The sequence below is a fragment of the Brassica rapa genome, chromosome A07 (assembly GCF_000309985.2).
Source record: "Brassica rapa cultivar Chiifu-401-42 chromosome A07, CAAS_Brap_v3.01, whole genome shotgun sequence".
Taxonomy (NCBI): domain Eukaryota; kingdom Viridiplantae; phylum Streptophyta; class Magnoliopsida; order Brassicales; family Brassicaceae; genus Brassica; species Brassica rapa.
In genome coordinates this window covers 540235-562281 of record NC_024801.2, presented here as the reverse complement: position 1 = coordinate 562281, position 22047 = coordinate 540235, and the positions used below count along the sequence as shown (strand labels likewise).

Sequence of the window (22047 nt, the reverse complement as noted above, 5' to 3'; positions counted from 1 at the left end):
TATTTTTGCAGTTTGTAAGAAAACAAACAGTCAGTCTAACCCTCATATCAATTTTGCAGTTGTCAAAAGAAATATAGGAAAAAAATAAAAATATAATTTTACAAATACATTATATAGTTGACAACCTGTAACAGAAAAAAAAAACTACACGCTTTTGAATAGTACGAACGTTTCACAGCAAACTCTTTCTACTTTCTTGTACAAGTAAACTTATCAATACCAAATCGGTTCTCACTAAACCAGAGAAATATACCAGATCTCCCTAGTCCCAAGTCCCAAATGTAGATTTCACGTCATATTCTCAAGTTAGCTTCCTCGGCAAGTTATACGTTCTCTTCAGAAACTTAGTCGCAGACTCATCATAACGGTAACACAAAACCCTCAACAGCGTGTTTGCTTCTGTCGGACTCCACGGTCCAGAAGTCGGCGGCAACGGAAGCTTCCCTCTGTCCGAACCGTGATTCTCGAGACACACCGCTTTAAACCGTTCAATCAGAGACTCTGTATCCGTACGTAGCAGCGGAAGTATACTCTTGACCGTCGTGGAAACCTTCTCGATCAAATCCAAAGGCAACCCGTCTCCGTTCGACCAGAAAAGATCGCATAGAAACTTGAAATCCTCGTCTACCGCATCGGAGTCTTGAACCGTGAAGCAACGTGATGGTCCACCCGCGAGGAGGACTAATAAGAACCCGTCGAAAGAAGCTCTCATGATATCTGAAATGACTCTGGTTCGGACTCTATCGTGAACGGATGATGAAATAATCTCAAGGCAACGTTCGAGTTCTTGAAGAAAGGATTCGACCCTCGAGGAAGATACTTCTCCTACGTACAGACCGTCCCAGAGAACGTTGCTTAGATCGTGGAAGACGATCTTGTAAGCAGTTGCTTCGGAGAGTTGCTGTACTCCTTTCGAGCAGTAACCGATTGACTGTTCAAAGATTTTAGCTTTGCCATCAAAGGCAGCTATGTCGGATTCCGGGAGACGGTTTAATGTTTTTCTTCCGGATGATTCGATCTCGGTCCTGATGTAATGCAGTGTGTTGATTCTGCAACAGAACTGGAGTATCTCAGCTGAGTCATTACTCGTCCCCAGCTGTGATTTTCTCCGGTTAGAAGCCGCCATTGGCTTCTCCTTCTTCTTGAAGACACCGTGTAGTCTCGAACCGACGCTGCATCTTGTTAAGGCGGGCAAAGCGGGTAGAAACGTGTTCCTCGAGCCTAAACAAGAGAAACCAACAAAGAATGAGCTTTCATCATTCAATGAAACAAGAGAATCAATAAAGAGAATCTGCATACCGCAGGAAGATTTGGCCTTTGATACATAATGCTGCATACACTTGTCGAGGCCCGAGGTCAGCTCGGGAAGTAAAACTGTATGCAAAAGTATAGGCAACAAGAAAAACGCTTCCAAGGTCTCATCTACCATCCTCAGTACATCCACGGAAGAAGGAGCAATGCCAAGTTTATTCAGTTTCGGATTCCATGCCTGCAGTGATAGACACACCAATCATCAATATAACTCTTAACTGAGCATACAAACTAAAACTCTTATGTACCTCTTGCTGGAGATTCCGATCAATCCACTCCTTCAGTCTATCAACTCTGGTTTTGATCCATGATTTCACAAGATTTCCTATAACAACTTCCGCTTCAAAAGGAGGCATCTCTCTTATAACCGACTTACCCCCATCGTCACTATCTACTGCATCTTGAACTGCAATCTGCACCAGATCCTTCTCTAGCTTATCTGCAGCGGTGAGTACTCTTATTGCATCAGGCGTCAACTCGGTGATACCAGAAACAAACTTCTTCAACTCAGTTCCATAGCACGAATGAAGTGTAGCTGCAGCCACGCCAGCTGCAAGAGGATGCCAGTTCTTTAGGATTGGACTAAATATCGCCTTCTCGTTGAATGCTAAGTGACCAATATCCTCTGCAAGAGTGGCAAGGGCAGGAAGATTGCTCGTGCTGCTCTGACGAGATTTTGACCGCTTGCTATGTTCCACCATCTTCTTTGTCTGTTTCAAACAAACCAAAAAGATACATAAACAGCTGCAGAAACATGAAATTAGATCATGTTTCTAAAACAAACCTGCGAAAAGGCCATACGCAAGGAAGATCTGATATAGGTATCGACTCGATCACGGCCTGAATCAACATTCTTTTTTTTCCTTCTATACTCGCTAGAAGCATCTTCACCTAGTACTTTAGCTACTGAGATCCCCAGAGAAACCGTCGTTTCAAGAGTCTCGACGTTATCAATGTTGAAAGTATCATGGTAAGCAAGAAGCCTCTTCTCAGCCCAATCCAGGATCAAACTCAAGACAGAGTTCGAGATCTTGGAATAGGCAGGATCATTGGTCTCCTTTGCGTCGTTCTCAACTTCAAGTAGCAAGTTATGAGCAGCTACAAGCAAGTCATTCTCCACTTGACCAGTTGCAACATACCGGTTAAACAACACCCAGAGGAAACAAACGTTGTGAACCATCTGGTTCATACCCAAGACAGGCCATGTTTTCTTTATAAGCTCCAAAACTTCATCCACCTCTTCAACAACAGATAACTCGTCATTAACATCAAAACAAGACTCTAGAAGCATCTGATAGATTCTAAGATTCAAAGGAAACCCATCAGCCCAATGACAAGTGTCAGGACCAATCCCGTCGTTGTTGGAACGAGTAGCGAGAGACATTACAACACTCCTGAGATTCTGCGACTCTCCGGTGATCTTCCCGGTGTCCAACGGCCTCTCGAGACCGGACCGGATCATCTGCTTAAGCTGTTGAACAGATTTATCAGACTTACTCAAAGGAACATGAGGATGTAAGATCAAACCGGCTTCTAGAAGCTTCAAGTTTCTTCTCTGCCATGATATGTACTCGTCGTGATCAGGAAAGTCTGTGGCTTTGAGCTGTTGAAGAAGCTCAAGAGGTAGAACCATAGTCTCCACACGCCTCCCAAGCTAAATCCACAAAATGATAATTAAAATTAAAATGATAATCTGTAATTAATTAAAAGAGATCTTCTTCTGTACCTGACCAGAAGCGATCCTTAGAAGAGCTCTACGGATCCGTGAATCGATCTGCTCGGAGATTCGCATCTGAACACGGACTAACTCACCCACCGTTACCGATTTCTTGATCCGATCGGGTTGACCCGACGATTCTCCTTCTCTGACGTCTCCTCCGCCGCCGCTTCGTTTCTTCATCCCTAACGCCTTTTTTACTCTGCTGGCCGCCGTCGACGTCAGAGATCTGTGAAGAGACGGAGACGGCGATAGCGATACGCCGTTGCTCCGATCGGACTTGGGAGATTGAGGGATGAAAGTGAGGGGGCGACTTCCGGTGGTGCGGCAAGCAGCGACTAGGATCTCGTAAGCGGTTTCTCGGAGCTCCGAATCGGATAAGTTCGGGGCTGGATCGCCGAAAGGAGAAGGTAGAGATTCCTCCATTTTCACTTCGACTCGAGCAAGAGAGAGATAGGGAGAAGCTAAAACTCAAAAACCTTATGTGTGATTTAGAGCATAGTAGCAAAGATCCCCTTCTCTCTTTGTATTACTTATTTGGGGGATGACTGAACAAGAGGGTTTTTTGGGGAATGATTAGGCCAACTTTTATGATGATACAATCATTGTTTTATCACCAAAATGAACAAAGAAATAAAAGTTACAAAAGAAACCTTTTATTTTGGGTTCTTTGGATATAATTAAAAAGATGAAGAATTTGAGTTAGTTTGGGCAGATTATGATTCTTGCTTGAGGTTAAAGAATGAATGATTTTTAAAGAACCAAACAAAAAAAAGACAAAAGTAAAACCAAGCTAGACAGGTGTTTTCTTTGATACCAAACGCATATATACGGAGATGTGAAGGTATGTATGTCTATGTGTATGAATGTATTTAACATGAGAGGCAGATCATTTAATGTATTTTTTTATTCTCTGTTGTTTTTATACCAGAGAAATCATCAATATAAGAGACTAGGAACTGGTTTACAGAAGAAAAAAAAAGGATTGTTATGAAATTTAAAAGGGTAAATCAATCTCAGCCAAGTTGAAACTTGAAAGAAATTACATGGTTTTTAGATTTAAAATTTGAAAACTGATGTTTGACCTAATAATATAAGGTCCGGAGTATTTTATTTTGTTCCCTGAAGCAATGCCAAGAGTCGAAGAAGACTTTCTGCCATTTTAGTTGTTCTAGACTTTTAGATTGAAGGAAGTCGTCAAATTTTTCACACGGCATTTATCTCTTCCATTTATGACAGCATTTTCACACGGCATTAACACTCATTCAACTAAAAAAGTTATAGTTAGTCACAAGAAAACTCAGACTTGGCATTCACAAATGTTTAAATGTTTGGTGCATGTAGATTATAATTTGAATAACTGAAATGTTGAATTTGCATAACAGACAGATGTATGTGAAAATTAATACAAGACTTTACAAATGTAAGAGTGCGTTTAAATGTTTTTTTCTGAATTTATAAGATAATACTGTACTTCAATTTATATATCCATGTAGTGCGGCGGTTGTTGACCATTGTTTATTTTTCCATATCCTCTTTTCGAATCTTTTCTTTTCTAATCATATCCTTAGTTCCTTCATTTTCAAATAATGATACATAACTGAAGACTACAAAACAAACAGTTTAAATCACTGGCTTGAATATCAATTATTCTTAATTGATAATATATTTATGCAAAAAACCTAACATGTGCCACGGAATTTTGTTGTTGATGATTGTTTTTTGTCACTTTTCTTTATCTAGGAAACTATGGTATAAGTTAATTATAAAATAGAAACAATAGTATTTATTACGTAACTGATTGATAGATCAAAGATGGACGGAGAAAGCTTCTCTTGAAAGAGAAAAAAAATCCGTCGCCTGAGAGATTCGAACTCTCGCGGGGAAACCCCATGTACTTAGCAGGCACACGCCTTAACCACTCGGCCAAAGCGACTTTGTTGGACGGTGTAGCATTGTTTGCTTTATCGAAGCTGAACTAAACATAAATTGGGCCATGGAATCCTTTTTGTCAGAGGAGCTTCAGCAAAGAAAGTTTTTTTTTTTCATCAAAGAATGTAATATCGTCGTTGAGAAAATTATATCTAATCTTTTCATTAGATTACGATATTTGATAAGTTAATTATTTGCAATTGATCATATTCTAATGGTAGTTGGTAGATGATTTCCTCAACTTTGATCATGTCAAGTCAACCCAATAAAACATGTGAAGATTAAGAGAAAAAACAAGCTACAATAATAGAAGTTTCTGGCGGCGAGCCAAGACATGCTAGAAACTTTATTAAACTTATCATATAAAGAATGAGCCAACTCATTATGATGCGTGTATTGGAATTGATCATTAAGAAAAGAAAGAAGCTTGGCTGAATCAAAACTACATTTTAAGGTTTGATGAGATTTCAGTATTCCACATCATGAACCTGTGGTGAAGGAAATAACAAATGCCCTCCAATTCTCCTTCGCAAGAAACCATAAGTTAGTTTAAGAGATGATATGTAACACCCCGGCCATCCATAATTAAGTTGATTTGACAGTTTTTTTGTGCTCTAGAATTAAGGGGCCAATTGTTGTTTCCTTCACCACAAGCTTCAGGATATGGAAGACTAAAATATCATCAAATGATGTGTAATGTCTTCGCCAACCAAAACTAATAGAATAGAGATCCTTTGTATGTGTAATCTCCGTCTGTCCGTCACTTTCATGTCTTACCATTTTCACTAGACCAAGTGTTCTGAGACATTTTTGATGGATTATTATCACGATTTTAGAACTACCTTATGCTCATTGTTGAATAACTCATGGGCTAACCAATTTGGGGATGAACATTCAGATTTATATCAGATTTTTACACAAGTCATTTAATATTTACTAGATTTTGACCCGTGCAACCGCACGGGTGTTTGTTTTCATTTTTCTATACATAAATTATTGTTTTAGAACATAAGTGGTATGTTACAAAAAAAAAAAAAAGAACATAAGTGGTATATATTTTTAATGTTAATCATATACTTAAATATTTATATAACTATTTCAAATACAATAATTTTATAATTTACATGTTATAATTAATTAATTGTTTAAACCTTATGTATTTACCACTTATTATTATATATTTATCTTATTGTATTTGTATTTAGTTATTAAGCAAATAAATATATTCATGAGAAAATATATTTAAAAAATATTTTGTATTTAATTTATGCTAAATTCTGACCCGTATTTCAAAACTGGATTTCTTTTTACCAATATTTTTATGCTTATTCATTTTAGATAATTTATTATTGTATATATAAAAGTGTAAGATATGTTAATTATTAGACATGTATTATATAGTTTGTTAATTTTAAGCCGTTCTATCATCATATTATATTTTAAATAAATAGTTTATATTTATGAAAATAAAATTTATAAATTTATCAATTGAATATAATTTTATCATATTTATTTTAGTATAATAATTATATTTTAACGTGATCATGACTATAATTTATTTATTTTTATTTCTAAACGATAACTTAAAATACATTAAGTTATTGTTTAAATAGTACACAGATTTATTAGAATTTTTAAAATATAATATATAAATATATATTATATTTAAAATGAAAATATATTATGATTAAAGTAGTTACAAAGATTTTATATTATTAACTTTAAAGAAATACATGTATTATATAGTTTGATAATGTTAACCAATCTTACCAACATATTAGATTTTATTTTTGAACATAAATATTTTATAATTACGAAAATAAAATATATAAATATATAAATTTAATACAATTTTATTATATTTAGCTAAATATAATAATTTTAATTTAATATGATCGATTATGATTATATAATAACTAAAATGTTATAGATTTTTTTATTTTTCATTTTATATAATTGAATATATTAATGTATAATAATATTTTAAACTAATTTCGAAATTAGTGAAAATATTTAAATATAATTTCGAAAATGAAGATCTTGTAAAAAATTTTTTAAACAGATTTGTTAGAATTTAAAAATAAATATATTTATATTTAAAATGAAAAGATATCAAAAGATACTATGATTAAAATATTTTAAAAATTATATTTATTATTAGTCTGAATTAAAATATAGTATGAATTTCTATGAATAGGTCCATTAGGTCCATTTTTAAAAAAATCACACATGAATCAAGGTTGTGACTTCTGTTTTAATATATAAGACTAGATCTCGACCCGCGCAACCGCGCGGATTTATGTTTTCATCTATTTTTATATAAATATTGTTCTTCAATTCTAAATTAGTATATATTATAATATATATGTGTCTATCAATGATGACAAAAAAAAAATATGTGTCTATCAATTTTTAAAACATAATAAGTTTACTGTATACTTTTTTCATTAAATAGATTGTTTCAAACTTCACATGTATTTGTATCTTCTTCTATATATATATATTTTCGGATTATTATTTCATTATTAGAATCGTAACTATATATATAAAGATTAATAAAATATTATTTTAATGTCATATTCAAAATTATTGTAACATTTCACAAATTTATAAAGTTTTTTAAAAAATAAACTTTTCACTTCATAGATTTATATTATCGAGTAAATAACTAAACATTAAGTTTTTTTTTTAATTTTTAAAATAAACTATATAGTTTAAATTTTGTTTTCATTGGTTTAAGGTAATAAAGATTAATCATTGTTAGATAATATGATTTTTTGTTATTTAAAAAAAACTTTATAATTTTAAAAGTTAACATCGATAAATATTTAAATATATAGCATATAGAGGTATAATATTACAACATTAAATTATATCTATTTAATTTATACTATCTATAAAGCCTATGGATCATCTATTGTTTAAATCTAATTATTGATACCCAATAAAAAAATTTTGTAGGCCCAAAATTTAAATGATAAGATTAGATATTAAATATAACATGATTTTCTAGGAATATGTCCATTAGGTCCATTTTTTAAAAAAAAATCACACATGAATCAGGGTTATGACTTCTGTTTTAATATATAAGATTTTTACTGGTTCGGTTCGTTTCATGTCGGCCTTAGTTCAGTTGGTTCGCATATACAGTCTATATCAGTTATTTTATCGGAAATTCGATTCAGTTCATATATTTTGTATCAAAATTACTAAAGTTGATACGATAATACCAAAATAAATTATATATTAATGTTTATTATTGTAATTTTGGAAATATAAACTATTATAACTATCAGTTTGAATAAATTTGAACATATATTTATATTTTAAATACTTTTAAGTACTCATTCGGTTTTCAATTTGGATGGAGTTTGCTTTCGGTATCTTAATATTTAGCAATTTTAGTTTTTAAACAGTGTGGGCCAAATGTGCATAGAGGTTGCTGCTTACTTGTGGGCCTTTACAAATGGGTCAATTTCGACCCTCTTAATTTCAAACTTTCGCAAATTTGACCCCATAGTTTCTTTCAATCCGAACCACCCAACCCGCGTGTAGATAAGTGCGCTAAACCTTGAGTTTCCTCCGTCTCTCCGGCGATGTCGTTGAAACTCAACACCCCTTTCCCAATTTTCGCGCCATCTCTGTTCCCAAACCCGAACCCAAGAGCACCCAGCGAGATCCGATTCTCCAGATGGGGCAACGCCAACGCCGAGCGGTTCGAGCAGCGTCGCCGGACCCAAGAGGAGCTCGAAGCAGAAATCCGCCGCGACCGCCGCTTCGACGCCGCCACTTCGATCGTCCACACGCAAGACTCCGCCGCCGCAGCCACCGAGCCCAAAACCTCGCCTTTCAGGTCCAGAGGCACTCCTTCGCAGCCATCCGCTCGATCAATCCCGGGCCGGAGATCCAAATACTCCAAGCCCGATTACGGGCCCACCAGGCCCAAGAACAAGCCCAAAGTCCCCGACTCGCCCCCGCAGCTAGGCGCGAAGCCTGAGGTTAAGCTGAGCGAAGACGGGCTCTCTTACGTCATCGACGGAGCTCCGTTCGAGTTCAAGTACAGCTACACGGAGACGCCAAAGGTCAAGCCTTTGAAGCTTCGCGAGGCTCCCTACGCGCCTTTTGGCCCCACGACGATGGGGAGGCCGTGGACTGGCCGCGCTCCGCTTCCTCAGTCGCAGAAGCCGCCTAGGGAGTTCGATTCGTTTAGCTTGCCGCCGGCGGGGAAGAAGGGGGTGAAGCCGGTTCAGAAACCGGGTCCTTTTCGACCCGGGGTGGGGCCTAGGTATGTTTACACCAAGGAGGAGATTTTGGGAGAGCCTTTGACCAAGGAAGAGATCAGAGAGCTTGTTACTTCTTGCTTGAAGACTACAAGGCAATTGAATATGGGTACAAAGCTCTATGCTTTATCCTTGAGTTCGCTTGATTCAGTAGTTCTTATTGATGATCAGATAGTATTTGTAGAACCTCAGGTACTGCTGTTTAGGTACATTAGAATTGAGTTACTGAAAGCAAGTTATAATAGACTGAGAGTAGAAGATACTTTTTTTTGTTGCATTTGCGAGATCAGTACTGATGATCAAATGTCTTGGTTATAGTAGTGGCAGAAGCTCGGATACAAGTTATGGTAGACTGAGAGTAGAAGAAGATATGACCTAAAGTTCTTGGTCTCTTCTCTTCTTTGCAGGCAGAGATGGCTTGACACATAACATGTTGAACAACATACATGACTTATGGAAGCGGAGAAGGGTTTGTAAGATTAAATGCAAGGGAGTTTGTACAGTTGACATGGATAATGTCTGCGAGCAATTAGAGGTTCTTTTGATTTCATATCAGACAATGGAGTTTGTACGGTTTGTTGTGTTCGTCTTAATGAAGTTGTGAATTGAATTTGGCAGGAGAAAATTGGAGGGAAGGTGATATACAGAAGAGGAGGTGTGATTTTCCTATTTCGTGGCAGAAACTATAACCACAGGACAAGACCGCGCTTCCCTCTTATGTTGTGGAAGCCTGCAGCACCAGTTTATCCGAGGCTGATTCAACAAGTTCCTGAGGGTCTAACTCTTAAGGAAGCTACGGCGATGCGGAGGAAAGGACGAGAGCTCATGCCCATTTGCAAGCTAGGTAAGACACTAAATGATGTTGGCTTGATTTTGTTCAAGACCAACAATGATAACTTATCCTGTGTTGGGGGCATGTAGGGAAGAATGGTGTGTATTGTGACCTTGTGAAAAATGTGAGAGAAGCATTTGAAGTTTGTGAACTGGTTCGGATCGATTGTCAAGGGATAAAAGGCAGTGATTTTAGGAAAATCGGTGCCAAGCTCAAGGTTTGATCTTATCCTTTTTCACTCACATATGTTTCGTTATGTAGAAGTATTTATATTTAAGGCCTCTTTGTTGAATCTCTTGGATGTGTTATTGCTCTTGCTCGCAGGATCTTGTTCCATGCGTGCTTATATCTTTTGAAAACGAGCAGATTCTTATCTGGAGAGGACGAGAATGGAAATCCTCTCTCACAGTTCCAGATAAAAAGGATGATATCCTCAGAGATATCGATGTTGATACTGTCTCTGAAGAGGACGAAGCATCGGAGTCACTTAATCATACTCAAACTGTGAACCAGAACTCTTCTTCTGGTCCTATGGAATTTCAACACGATCCAGATGGTGATGAGTTATGCTCTTCAACTGGAGATATCTCGGCATTGGAAGGCGCAGGCAGTACTTTACATGCCTCATCTACAGAAGATGTTACTACAGATGACTCTCTTGAGGATCATCAAGAACCTGAACAGGAGTCAGAAACATCGGAAGAGATCAACAGACAAAGCGTAGAGAGAGTTTTAAATATGATGAAACAAGCTGTAGAGAGCGGGGCTGCGTTGGTGTTAGACGCTGCTGATCTTGATCCAGACACAGTCTTTGCAAGAGCTGTGGCCTTTTCGAGTGTAGCTACACCGGGACCTGTTTTCCAGCGTGGCTTGAGGAAACAACCAGCGGTTAAGAAAGAGGAAAAACGAGAATTCGGATACAAAAACATCGAGGCAAAGACAAGTAGTGCTGTGGTTCCCGGGAGAAAAGAGGTTGCAGCGACGGTGGAGAGATATGACAAGAGGGAGAAGGAAGGAGTTGAGTTGAAAATGGAAGAGCTTGATGAAGATTACAGAGAAGTGATACCTCATGGAACACTGAAAGTAGATGAACTAGCTAAACTACTTGCGTAATGTTGTTCTGTATTCTCTATGTCTTTGTTGAGTTAGTGTAATGTAGTCTAATTATCATTATCTGAAAGATGTGTAACGTTGACGAAAAATGTATTTTAGATATTTATAAGTGAAAAGGTTCATAAAATAGTAAATACTTAAATTATGTTCAAGTCAATAACTATAGAAATTTTGTCTTAAAATCCAAAAATAAATTTTAGAGTTTCATGCCTACATATCATACCTATTTCTGGAAATTTTGTGACAAAATATCACATTTATCTCATAATTATTAAATGGAAATTCAAATGAATTTTGTCTCCCAATATAATATTTGCGAATTCACCATTTTCAATTCATATTCGTTTCTATTAATAAACCACCGATACAAAAAAAATTCTTAGCTTATTGTTGAGATAATTATTTCAGAAAGTCATTTCTCATGACTAGGGAGTGATAACTTTATGAGAGAATGTGTTTTTACAGAATAATATTTTGTTGATCTTTATGAACAAATGTTTTGCTCTTTATAGAGCTTACAGAACCGTCTAGAAACGGTCAATCCTTATTGATAGGATACAGCTGGCTATGCCTAGTCACCAGCTAGAGATGCTAAAGCATCATATTTGTTTTGGACAAGGAGCGTCTCCTGCAACGGTCCTTTACGTACACAAGCATGCTTGCTTTGTTTTGTCTTGTTGTCTTGAGGCAGAGGAGTTGTGACTGGGCTTGATGATGCTTTGTTGTCACACGATGGGCTACAGACAGACAGGTCCATTACGTTGTTGTTCATCTTATATATTAAAACGGAAGTTACAACCTTGATTTACGTGTGATTTTTTAAAAAATGGACCTAATGGACCTATTCATAGAAATTCATATTATATTTTAGTTCACATTTCACACTAATAATAAATAGAATTTTTTAAATATTTTAATCATAATATCTTTTGATATCTTTTCATTTTAAATGTAAATATATTTATTTTAAAATTCTAACAAATCTGTTTAAAAATATTTTTACAAGATCTTCATTTTCGAAATTATATTTAAATATTTTCGCTAATTTCGAAATTAGTTTAAAATATTATTATACATTAATATATTCAGTTATATAAAATGAAAAATAAAAAAAAAACTTTAATATTTTATTTATTATATAATCATAATCAATCATATTAAAATAAAATTATTATATTGAGCTAAATATAATAAAATTGTATTAAATTTATATATTTATATATTTTATTTTCGTAATTATAAAATATTTATGTTCAAAAATAAAATCTAATATGTTGGTAAGATGGGTTAACATTATCAAACTATATAATACATGTATAAAAATTAACATGTATTTCTTTAAAATTAATAATATAAAATCTTTGTAACTACTTTAATCATAATATATTTTCATTTTAAATATAATATATATTTATATATTATATTTAAAAAATTCTAATAAATCTGTGTAATATTTAAACAATAACTTAATGTATTTTAAGTCATCGTTTAGAAATGAAAATAAATAAATTATATCCTATTTTATCTACTTTTATAGTCATGATCATGTTAAAATATAATTATTATACTAAAATAAATATGATAAAATTATATTCCATTGATAAATTTATAAATTTTATTTTCATAAATATAAACTATTTATTTAAAATATAATATGATGATAGAACGGTTTAAAATTAACAAACTATATAATACATGTCTAAAAATTAACATATCTTACACTTTTATATATACAATAATAAATTATCTAAAATGAATAAGCATAAAAATATTGGTAAAAGGAAATCCAGTTTTGAAATACGGTTCAGAATTTAGCATAAATTAAATATAAAATATTTTTTAAATATATTTTCTCATGAATATATTAATTTGCTTAATAACTAAATGCAAATACAATAAGATAAATATATAATAAGAAGTGGCAAATACATAAGGTTTAAACAATTAATTAATTATAACATGTATAAAAATTAACATGTATTTCTTTAAAATTAATAATATAAAATCTTTGTAACTACTTTAATCATAATATATTTTCATTTTAAATATAATATATATTTATATATTATATTTAAAAAATTCTAATAAATCTGTGTAATATTTAAACAATAACTTAATGTATTTTAAGTCATCGTTTAGAAATGAAAATAAATAAATTATATCCTATTTTATCTACTTTTATAGTCATGATCATGTTAAAATATAATTATTATACTAAAATAAATATGATAAAATTATATTCCATTGATAAATTTATAAATTATATTTTCATAAATATAAACTATTTATTTAAAATATAATATGATGATAGAACGGTTTAAAATTAACAAACTATATAATACATGTCTAAAAATTAACATATCTTACACTTTTATATATACAATAATAAATTATCTAAAATGAATAAGCATAAAAATATTGGTAAAAGGAAATCCAGTTTTGAAATACGGTTCAGAATTTAGCATAAATTAAATATAAAATATTTTTTAAATATATTTTCTCATGAATATATTAATTTGCTTAATAACTAAATGCAAATACAATAAGATAAATATATAATAAGAAGTGGCAAATACATAAGGTTTAAACAATTAATTAATTATAACATGTAAATTATTATTATTATTTTTTTGACAGCAAGAACATTTACAGACTCATATAGACTCCGTAAACCATAGTGGCAACTCTGCATCAACATGTAAATTATAAAATTATTGTATTTGAAATATTTATATAAATATTTAAGTATGATTAACATTAAAAATATATACCACTTATGTTCTAAAACAATAATTTATGTATAGAAAAGTAAAAACAAACACCTGTGCGGTTGCACGGGTCAAAGTCTAGTAGGGATTAAGACACCCGACTTTTTTTCTTTCTACCTAAGATAATTTTCGATTTCTGTGCCAGATTTTCCTCATGCCTCCAAAATCTGGATAAAATGAAAAATTTATACTAAAAAGATTTAATTCCATAATTTAAGGATATGAAATGATATACTATAATTCTCAACTATAATGATCTATAAAAAGTTACTAAATTCTAGAACAATGGATCGACTATTCACAATTTCGACTATAGAATTAGATGGCTACAACTAAAGTTACGAGCCATTAACGTTTTAGTTATGACTCTAAAGATCAATAATAAACTAGTGTTGTTGTTCCCGGGAGAAAAGAAGTTGCAGTGAGAGAGAAGGGATATGAGAAACAAGAGAAGGAATGAGTTGAGAAAAAAATGGACAAACTTGATGACGATTACAGAGAAATGATACCTCATGGAACACTGAAAGTAGATGAACTAGCTAAACTACTTGCGTAATGTCTTTGTATAGTCTAATCATCAGAAAGGTGTGCAACATTGAGAAGAAAAAAATATTTCACATATTTGTTAGTGAAAGGTGTGCATAAACACTTGTTATGCTCTCGCCTTTTCCTCTGGTTCTTCCTCGCTGCGTTGGCGTTGTGTTCAAAATCTGGTCTTCAGCTTTTTCAATTTGGTTATTGTTCTTGTCAAGATTATGTGTTTAGTTTCATTTTTGCATTCGGCTACTAATATTTATGTATCTTCTGTCACAAACTCAAAATCTGGTATAATATTTAATATTTTAACAAAAAAAAAAAAAAAGACTTTTGGGGGCCCTCAAACTGAAATCACCATTCAAAGTTGGAAAGGTTAGTATATTAAATTTTTGAGAATTTAATGAAACAAAACCTGGACTGTCAACTCATCAAACTTTAAACCTTTAACTATTTTAGTAATGAAACAAAACCTTTACTAAAACATGTTAGTAAAATTGACATTTCATTCCCAGCAACGTTCAATTTCTAAACGGCTTCCGTCAGTATAAGAAAATGTTGGTTTTTTTGTGATAAACAAGTTGTCCAAATAATAAGTGAAACATCAAGCCGTTTAAACAAAAAAGATTTATGAATCAGTCATCACGGCAACGATAGATTAACGCAAAAAGTATATCCTACTATATAAAAGAGACTAAATTCAAGACTTTTGGGACTATCCACCTCAGCCAAAATATTCTCATCAATAAAGAATTAGAAATAGATGTCATTTAAAAGATAATTAACTAACATATGACTTTTAATATTTCTAGAAATTTCATATTTGTAACTGTTAATTTATTAATAGAATCATATATCTATATTGAATTATGTTCTATTTTTAATCATTAGATTTCAAGGGTAAATAAAATATTAATTTATAATATATATATAGTTTATAACTTTATATTGTAGTTATAAATAAAGAGAAATAACCAGGGAGGATGAAAAACTCATGTAAAATTATATAATTAAAATGGTAAAATGGTGAGTATGATGAGGTGAATCTAAGAAAATTTGTTGTACAAATTATGATGTTTTCTTCGTCCACTAAAATGATTTAAAATAAAATATATATTCACATAAATAAGTCAATATATTTTTTTTTTTTTGGTAAGATGTTAAGATTATCATTTTCTGAAAGGTTACACTGTTGTTTTTAAACAACCTATTACAACAATGAAACAAAAACAACCACCAACAACTCAAGGTAAAAAAAGCCTTAAAGAGGTTTTATACAAGAAATATAAAAAAGAAGTAGAGAAGAGGAGAAAGAAGAACTTGCCGGGTAAGAGAGGAGACGGTCACGCATTATACGGTCGAGAGAGGCAAGGATGACTGATGAAGGTGAAGAGACAGCTGTGAACACACGAGCATTACGCTCTTTCCACAGCAGGTAGATAGATGACTGAAAGTAGAGCTTGATAACTGAAGTAGCATGCGCATCTGCGTTGACGCGAGGTTGATTGATCTAGGCTGCAACATACTGTAGATCAGCCGGAGGAGAAATCCAAACTTCAGCAGCAAAAAGCTCCCATATCAAACGAGATAAAGAGCACTCAAAGAAGAGATGATGGTGAGTCTCTATTTCCAGATTACAAAGGACGCACGTTCCTGAGACATTTAACCCCCAACGCCTCAAGCGATCCTTGGTTGGCAGTCTTCTCCGCAAAGCCAGCCATGATATCAACACATTACGTGGAATATGTTCCTTGAACCAAATAGTTTTATGCCAATATTTGTTGTTGATAGTGTTTATATTCTTTTCTGACATTAGTATCCATATTTTTTAGTAAACTGATCCAAAGAGATTAGTTTGTGGAGCTAACCAAACGAGGATTATAGTGTTTACTTTGGAAAAAGTAATAGGTTGAATGATAAATGGCGTGCATGCTTTTTCACATGGAAATCTGCACATATATTAAAATTGTAAGATTTGAATCATAGAGAAAATATAGTGCATATGACTGAAGTTGGTCCATTCCGAAACTAAAGATGACTAAAATTCTTCTTTGTCAAAATGCATAGATGTGAATCTTATATGAATAGAGTTCTCCATTGCTTATAGCAGTGTAATAAACTCCGTGTGTAAAGGATAAAAAATGTTATATAAGTGAAAACAAAAATTATGATTTTTTTTCTTGTGCCTATAGGCTCTTCGTAATTTGAAGAAGAAAGAACATATTGTGTCAAAATCTTTGGCTCAGTCAAATTTTATCCAGTTGTTTATAAAACTGTTGTTATCTGATTCATGTAATTTTTCAGTGTTGATTTAAAAGCCCAAAAGACCCATCTATACTGACTTTTTGATATATTTTTTTCTGTGATTTGAATTTAAAAATAGATAAAACTTTCGATAAGTTATGTAAACTCAGAACAAGTATTTAGATTTAGAAAGCATTTACATGTTTCAAACTTATAATATATACATATATAATGTTTAAAATTATGCATATAAAATCAGTGTAAAATGTGCTTGAATATGTTTCTCTTCTTTAATGTGTTAATTGTACTATATAACATTATTTTAAAATTTCAAAAAGTTTATGTCACATACAAAAAACCATCAATAAAAATATAATTACAACAAAAAGATGAAAAATTATAAACATATAAATTTAAATTAAGAAAAACTAACATTGGAAAAACAAGAAGTTAATGTAAAAGAAAAAAATCGACAAATAATATTATAAATAATATAAATTTATAAGACACAATCCGCGCGAAGCGCGAAAAAAATCTCTAGTCCTACTATATAAAAGGTACTAATTTAGAGCTCAATTAGAAGTGCCACATATGATGAAATATTCCCATCCAATCATATCTCCACGTCATTACGAATTTAACAACCCTAATAATAATACTAATATTAATCCTTTGGCCCAACACCAGCATAACCCAATAACGTTTAAACAAATCTTTGAAATCTGTTTTGATAACAAGATTGCCCTTCTTATTTGGACTTCATGGATTCAAATTTATAATGTGTCTTAATAATCAATAAGACCATTGAATATAGATCCAGGGATATAGATTAAAAATGTTTATGTTTGGAATTATATACCGTGTAACACACATGTATAGCAGCCACCGACGAAGCAAACAATTGTTTTTTAAATGCACTATTATTAAAAAAATATGTATGAACTTTACAATAAATAATACATATATGAACCGGAAAATCTATAATGGGAAAAATCACTATTTGTTTTACTAATTCAAGTCAATACTATTAAGTTAGGAACATGTCCAGTTAATAAAGGTTGTGTCCAACTTAAAGAAATCTAATTACATTTAGAAACTACATTTATATTCTATATATTTTGTAACCCCTGCAAATATATATTTTTATATTAGTCTAAAATATGCCAACAAATTTAACTCTTATCTAATGCATAAAAATATAAAGATGATGTTGTGAGATAAGAATGTACACACAAAATTTCAAATAAAAGAATTGACAAATTATATAATTTTTTAAAAAATATTTTATATAATAACTTAATAATATAAATCATAATCAAAAATACTATTCATATCACATTTTTATTAACCGAAAAAACTCGTGCTTTCGAAGCGCAGATCAAAATGTAGACTAATATAGCTCCTAATATTTATTTAAAAATTAAATTTCTCAAAAAAAAAAGATTAAAGACAGCTATCAAGTCTGTTTAAAAAATATAGTGGTTTGTTCTTGCACCAGAATCTTGGTTATGCAATTCAAAACCTATTATGTTGTTTTGTTACTTTTCTCCTTAAAACAGAAATAAAGAGTAATGAACAAAGACAAATTATGAACTCTTATTATCGGATTGTTTGTTTCTTTTTTTTTCTCTCGTTTCAATTTGATGACTATAACTAATTATTTCAATTCACACAAGACTTTCAAATTTTAAACGTATCACATTAAATATAAAAATCTTCAACAGATTATAATACCTAAATATTCTTCTCGATAGACAATAATATCAGAAAGGTAAGTAGCACATCTCCTGCCACAATCACCGGCAGCACTAAAAGTTCAAAAAGATCTTTTGTCTCATCAATACAAATCAACAAAATATAGGAATAAATTCAGTAACATTGCATATTTGATACAAACCGGTTAACAACCTCAGCTCCACATAACATTCACATCATCTTCCACTCATAAATTTGCAACGAGAAGAAAGGCAGAGACAACTATTAAGTGTAAGTTACTCAATCAGTGGATTTCCACATTTCAAGATCTCTCTCTTTCGCTGACTCATTTTCTAATTCTTTCTTTCGTCAAAGGGTCGTTTTCCTCAACACGATGGTCAAATCAAACCACAATGATCCTCCACCTGCTGGAGGTAAATCAAAATTACGACTTTACTGTACGTTTATTGACTTCTCGAACACATACGAACCCAATCACCCCTCTCTGGAATCCAAGAAATCATTTGTCCAAAATCCAGACAGAACATCTTAACTATTAAGTGCAAAATCAAGCGTAGAGATAGTTTGATTTGGTAGGTTATACTACGAAAGTAACACAACAAAACCTTAGTATTAAATTCTCGATCAATTTATCTGGTTTTTTAGTTCATAAGTTTTTTTCAAGGAGCCCTTTTTGAATATAATTCATAAAATTTCCAATTAGTTTATTAATGGAAGACCTAAACACACTTTTAAAATATTATTTCCAAATTCAAATCACCATAATGCTAAACAATATCTCAATTACGAAGTACTTTTACATATTTTTTATTTTCAACACGTTAATTTAATTTCCATTACTACAGAAAACCACTATACACAACCAAAAACATCAACTCCCCTCTACTTTTACATCTATCGATTGACTTCCAACTTCATTTGCATAAAAAAATGAACAATCAATCTTAAAAAACTCAATGTCATATATTCATTCTTATAATTACTTTAAATCTATTTTAACAACAACCAGAAACAGAAACAGCCACAACTATAGTCATACATAAATTTTAACTTCATCCAATATCCGCGCGTAGCGCGGACACGATCCTAGTTTAATTTTAAAGTTTAGTATTTTTGAGGAAATCCAGTTTAAACCGAGCAAAATAAATCTAAAAGCCAGGACATTATTATTTTGTCGTTTTTAGTTATTGTAGAATTTTGAATTTGTTTTGTGTTTACAAGATGAATAAAAGTTTAACCAAAAAACTTAGTTTGTTCATAAGAATTCCTTAATTAATTAATAAAATCAAAACAATCCAGAATAAATTATTTTGCTTATAATATAGTTCCTTAATTAATCACCGGTCAGAAGCAATGCCTTTCATAATAATTTATGTACAACTAACTATATATCCATGGACTTATTAAACTTATTTATTAGTAAACTTATATATTAAACTTATTCCACATATTCTTTACATTGTGCCTCATTGAGATCATTATGTCACGTTGATAAGCGATTAGTTGCTTTTAAATCAAAGCTTATCCCCATTTGAAATAAAACAAGATTTCTTTCTTTTAATTATTCAGAAGATGAATCCACCACAAGCAATCTCCATTCTCTTCTTCTTCTTCTTAGATTATGTCTCTGCTCAATCTCCTCCTCCTCCTCCGTACACAACCAACGACTTCTTCAAACCGAGCTTAGTCATAACCACCGGAGTTTTCTCCGTCGTCTTCACACTCACCTTCGTTCTCCTCGTCTACGCCAAGTGCTTCCACAACGACCTCCGATCAGAGACCGACGAGGACCGAGAGATAGGAAGGCTCGAGCGTCTATGGCAAGGACTCTTCAATCAATCATCTCGATTATCATCAGGGCTCAACAGAACAGCAATCGAGTCTCTTCCCTTCTTCAGATTCTCTGCTTTGAAAGGATCGAAACAAGGGCTTGAGTGTTCTGTCTGTTTGTCTAAATTCGAAGACGTTGAGATTCTTAGGCTTTTGCCTAAGTGCAAACACGCTTTTCATATAGAGTGTATTGATGAGTGGCTTGAGCAGCACGCTACGTGCCCTTTGTGTAGAAACAGAGTTTGCATTGAAGACGAGCTCTCTGTTTTCTCTGTTTTGGGTTGTAGTAGCAATAGTATGAGAATCATGAATCAGTTAACGGAAACAAGAGAAGAAGACTCGAACATGGAGATTTACATCGAACGCGAAGAAGGAGAAGACTCTTCGAGATTCAGCACCAGCTTCAGGAAGATTCTAAAGTTCGGTAAAAATGATAAACCGTTGTCGCTTGTGGAACAAGGCAACGAGAAACGTTTGCATAAGTTCAGACACAGGATTGTTGTTTCGGATGTTGTGTTTAAGAACCGTTGGAGTAATGTGACTCCATCTGATTTGACTCGTTTGACATCAGACATGTTGAATTCAATGTCAAGCGATAGATTCTCGTCGATGGAGAGAGTTGACTTGCGGGACAAGGAAGAGATGGATATGAAGAGAATGATGAAGAACAAAGACTCAACGAGAAGGGTGGTTTCTGAGATCACGGCTGTTCCTAGACTTAGTGTCCTGGAAGTTACAACAGCGGTTGGAGGAAACGACGGCGGTTTGGCCGCTTCCACCTCGAGGAGCGATGCGATTGCTGCTACGGAGGAAAGAAGACGACAATTATGGTTGCCGATAGCTAGGAGAACGGCTCATTGGTTCGCTAACAGAGAGAAAATGAATGAACTAAACACGACAAAACCTTAATGTTTAGTTGTTTTTAATTACTTTATCGACAGTTTGCAATCAAATGATTGATGGTTGTGTCTTTGTGTAGATACGTGGTGGATTGCTTATGAACAAAGTTTTGGCCAATGGTCATATTGAATTTGTTGGAACTTTGAGTACAACACATACTTGTGAAATCGCTTTTAAACGCTTTTTTTTTAAAACAGTGTCGTTATTCCGCAACTTACCAATCAAAACCATAATCCACCAACGGATGATCCATCCTATCTTTATGTACATAAGTAGACACATCTGCTGGAATTAATGATATTTTATATAAAAAAAATGTGAAGCCTACTACCATTGTATGAAAAGTGTAAGCCACTAAGTTTTCATACGTTTAGTTTTAAATTAATTAGCAGATGATTTGTCTGGGAATCTAACCAGTATAGAAGATCCAAAAAAATGTTTATATGAAAGTGTAGAAAAATTATGCTTCCAGCACGTTCAAATTCTATATTATACCTGTCTAGAAAATTAAAAAAATATTGTTCTTTGTTTTATCTATAAAAATATTGTTTCATAAATCACAACTATATATTACAACATTTTTATATACATTTTTGACGTTTAAAAACACTGCTCCATAATATTTAAATCAGTCTGGCTTCCACGTTCAACCTTTATTTCCAACATAGAATATTATGTTTAACTAGAGGTGTCAACTCGGTGGAGTGTCCATGGGCTAATCCAGTTCAATTCATTTTGGACAAGCTATAGACATATCTAATTAATAAATGGTCTAAATAGACAAAAAACTAATTGGTACATGGTCCAATTAGGTAAAGACCAAATTGATAATAGGTGTCGATGGGTTTTTAAAGACACACTATCATGGTT

At 32.8% G+C, this 22047-nt stretch overlaps 3 protein-coding genes and 1 non-coding gene across 4 annotated transcripts; 2 read left to right on the top strand and 2 right to left on the bottom strand.

Moving 5' to 3' along the window:
• Positions 1-67: 67 nt before the first annotated feature.
• On the bottom strand, positions 68-3894 carry LOC103828262 (protein unc-13 homolog). The gene is made up of 5 exons (XM_009103875.3): positions 3038-3894; positions 2096-2965; positions 1560-2021; positions 1300-1489; positions 68-1221 (listed from the first exon to the last, which is right to left on the bottom strand). Exons 1-5 carry the CDS (start codon positions 3452-3454, stop codon positions 302-304), a joined length of 2859 nt encoding a protein of 952 aa, XP_009102123.1. The 5' UTR covers positions 3455-3894; the 3' UTR covers positions 68-301.
• Positions 3895-4882: 988 nt separating this feature from the next.
• On the bottom strand, positions 4883-4964 carry TRNAS-GCU. Its single transcript has one exon. It is a non-coding gene; the product is annotated as a tRNA-Ser (tRNA).
• A 3592-nt stretch (positions 4965-8556) lies between these two features.
• On the top strand, positions 8557-11330 carry LOC108870510 (CRS2-associated factor 1, chloroplastic). Its single transcript, XM_033274683.1, has 5 exons — positions 8557-9349; positions 9648-9775; positions 9859-10084; positions 10162-10289; positions 10397-11330. The coding sequence occupies exons 1-5, from the start codon at positions 8557-8559 to the stop codon at positions 11183-11185; spliced, it is 2064 nt and encodes a 687-aa protein (XP_033130574.1). The 3' UTR covers positions 11186-11330.
• A 5760-nt stretch (positions 11331-17090) lies between these two features.
• Positions 17091-21371, top strand: LOC103848774 (putative RING-H2 finger protein ATL12). Its single transcript, XM_009125605.3, has one exon. The coding sequence runs from the start codon at positions 20020-20022 to the stop codon at positions 21184-21186; it is 1167 nt and encodes a 388-aa protein (XP_009123853.2). The 5' UTR covers positions 17091-20019; the 3' UTR covers positions 21187-21371.
• The last annotated feature ends 676 nt before the right edge of the window (positions 21372-22047 follow it).

What these genes read in the sequence shown, in the direction of transcription:
- LOC103828262 (XM_009103875.3), bottom strand. Translation starts at nt 3,454, where the DNA reads ATGGAGGAATCTCTACCTTCTCCTTTCGGCGATCCAGCCCCGAACTTA. An exon ending in TAAGGATCGCTTCTGGTCAG is followed by an intron (nt 2,966 to 3,037) that starts GTACAGAAGAAG and finishes TTGTGGATTTAG; the next exon opens with CTTGGGAGGCGTGTGGAGAC. An exon ending in ATCGGAATCTCCAGCAAGAG is followed by an intron (nt 1,490 to 1,559) that starts GTACATAAGAGT and finishes CTATCACTGCAG; the next exon opens with GCATGGAATCCGAAACTGAA.
- LOC108870510 (XM_033274683.1), top strand. Translation starts at nt 8,557, where the DNA reads ATGTCGTTGAAACTCAACACCCCTTTCCCAATTTTCGCGCCATCTCTG. An exon ending in ATGTCTGCGAGCAATTAGAG is followed by an intron (nt 9,776 to 9,858) that starts GTTCTTTTGATT and finishes TGAATTTGGCAG; the next exon opens with GAGAAAATTGGAGGGAAGGT. An exon ending in CATGCCCATTTGCAAGCTAG is followed by an intron (nt 10,085 to 10,161) that starts GTAAGACACTAA and finishes GGGGGCATGTAG; the next exon opens with GGAAGAATGGTGTGTATTGT.
- LOC103848774 (XM_009125605.3), top strand. Translation starts at nt 20,020, where the DNA reads ATGAATCCACCACAAGCAATCTCCATTCTCTTCTTCTTCTTCTTAGAT.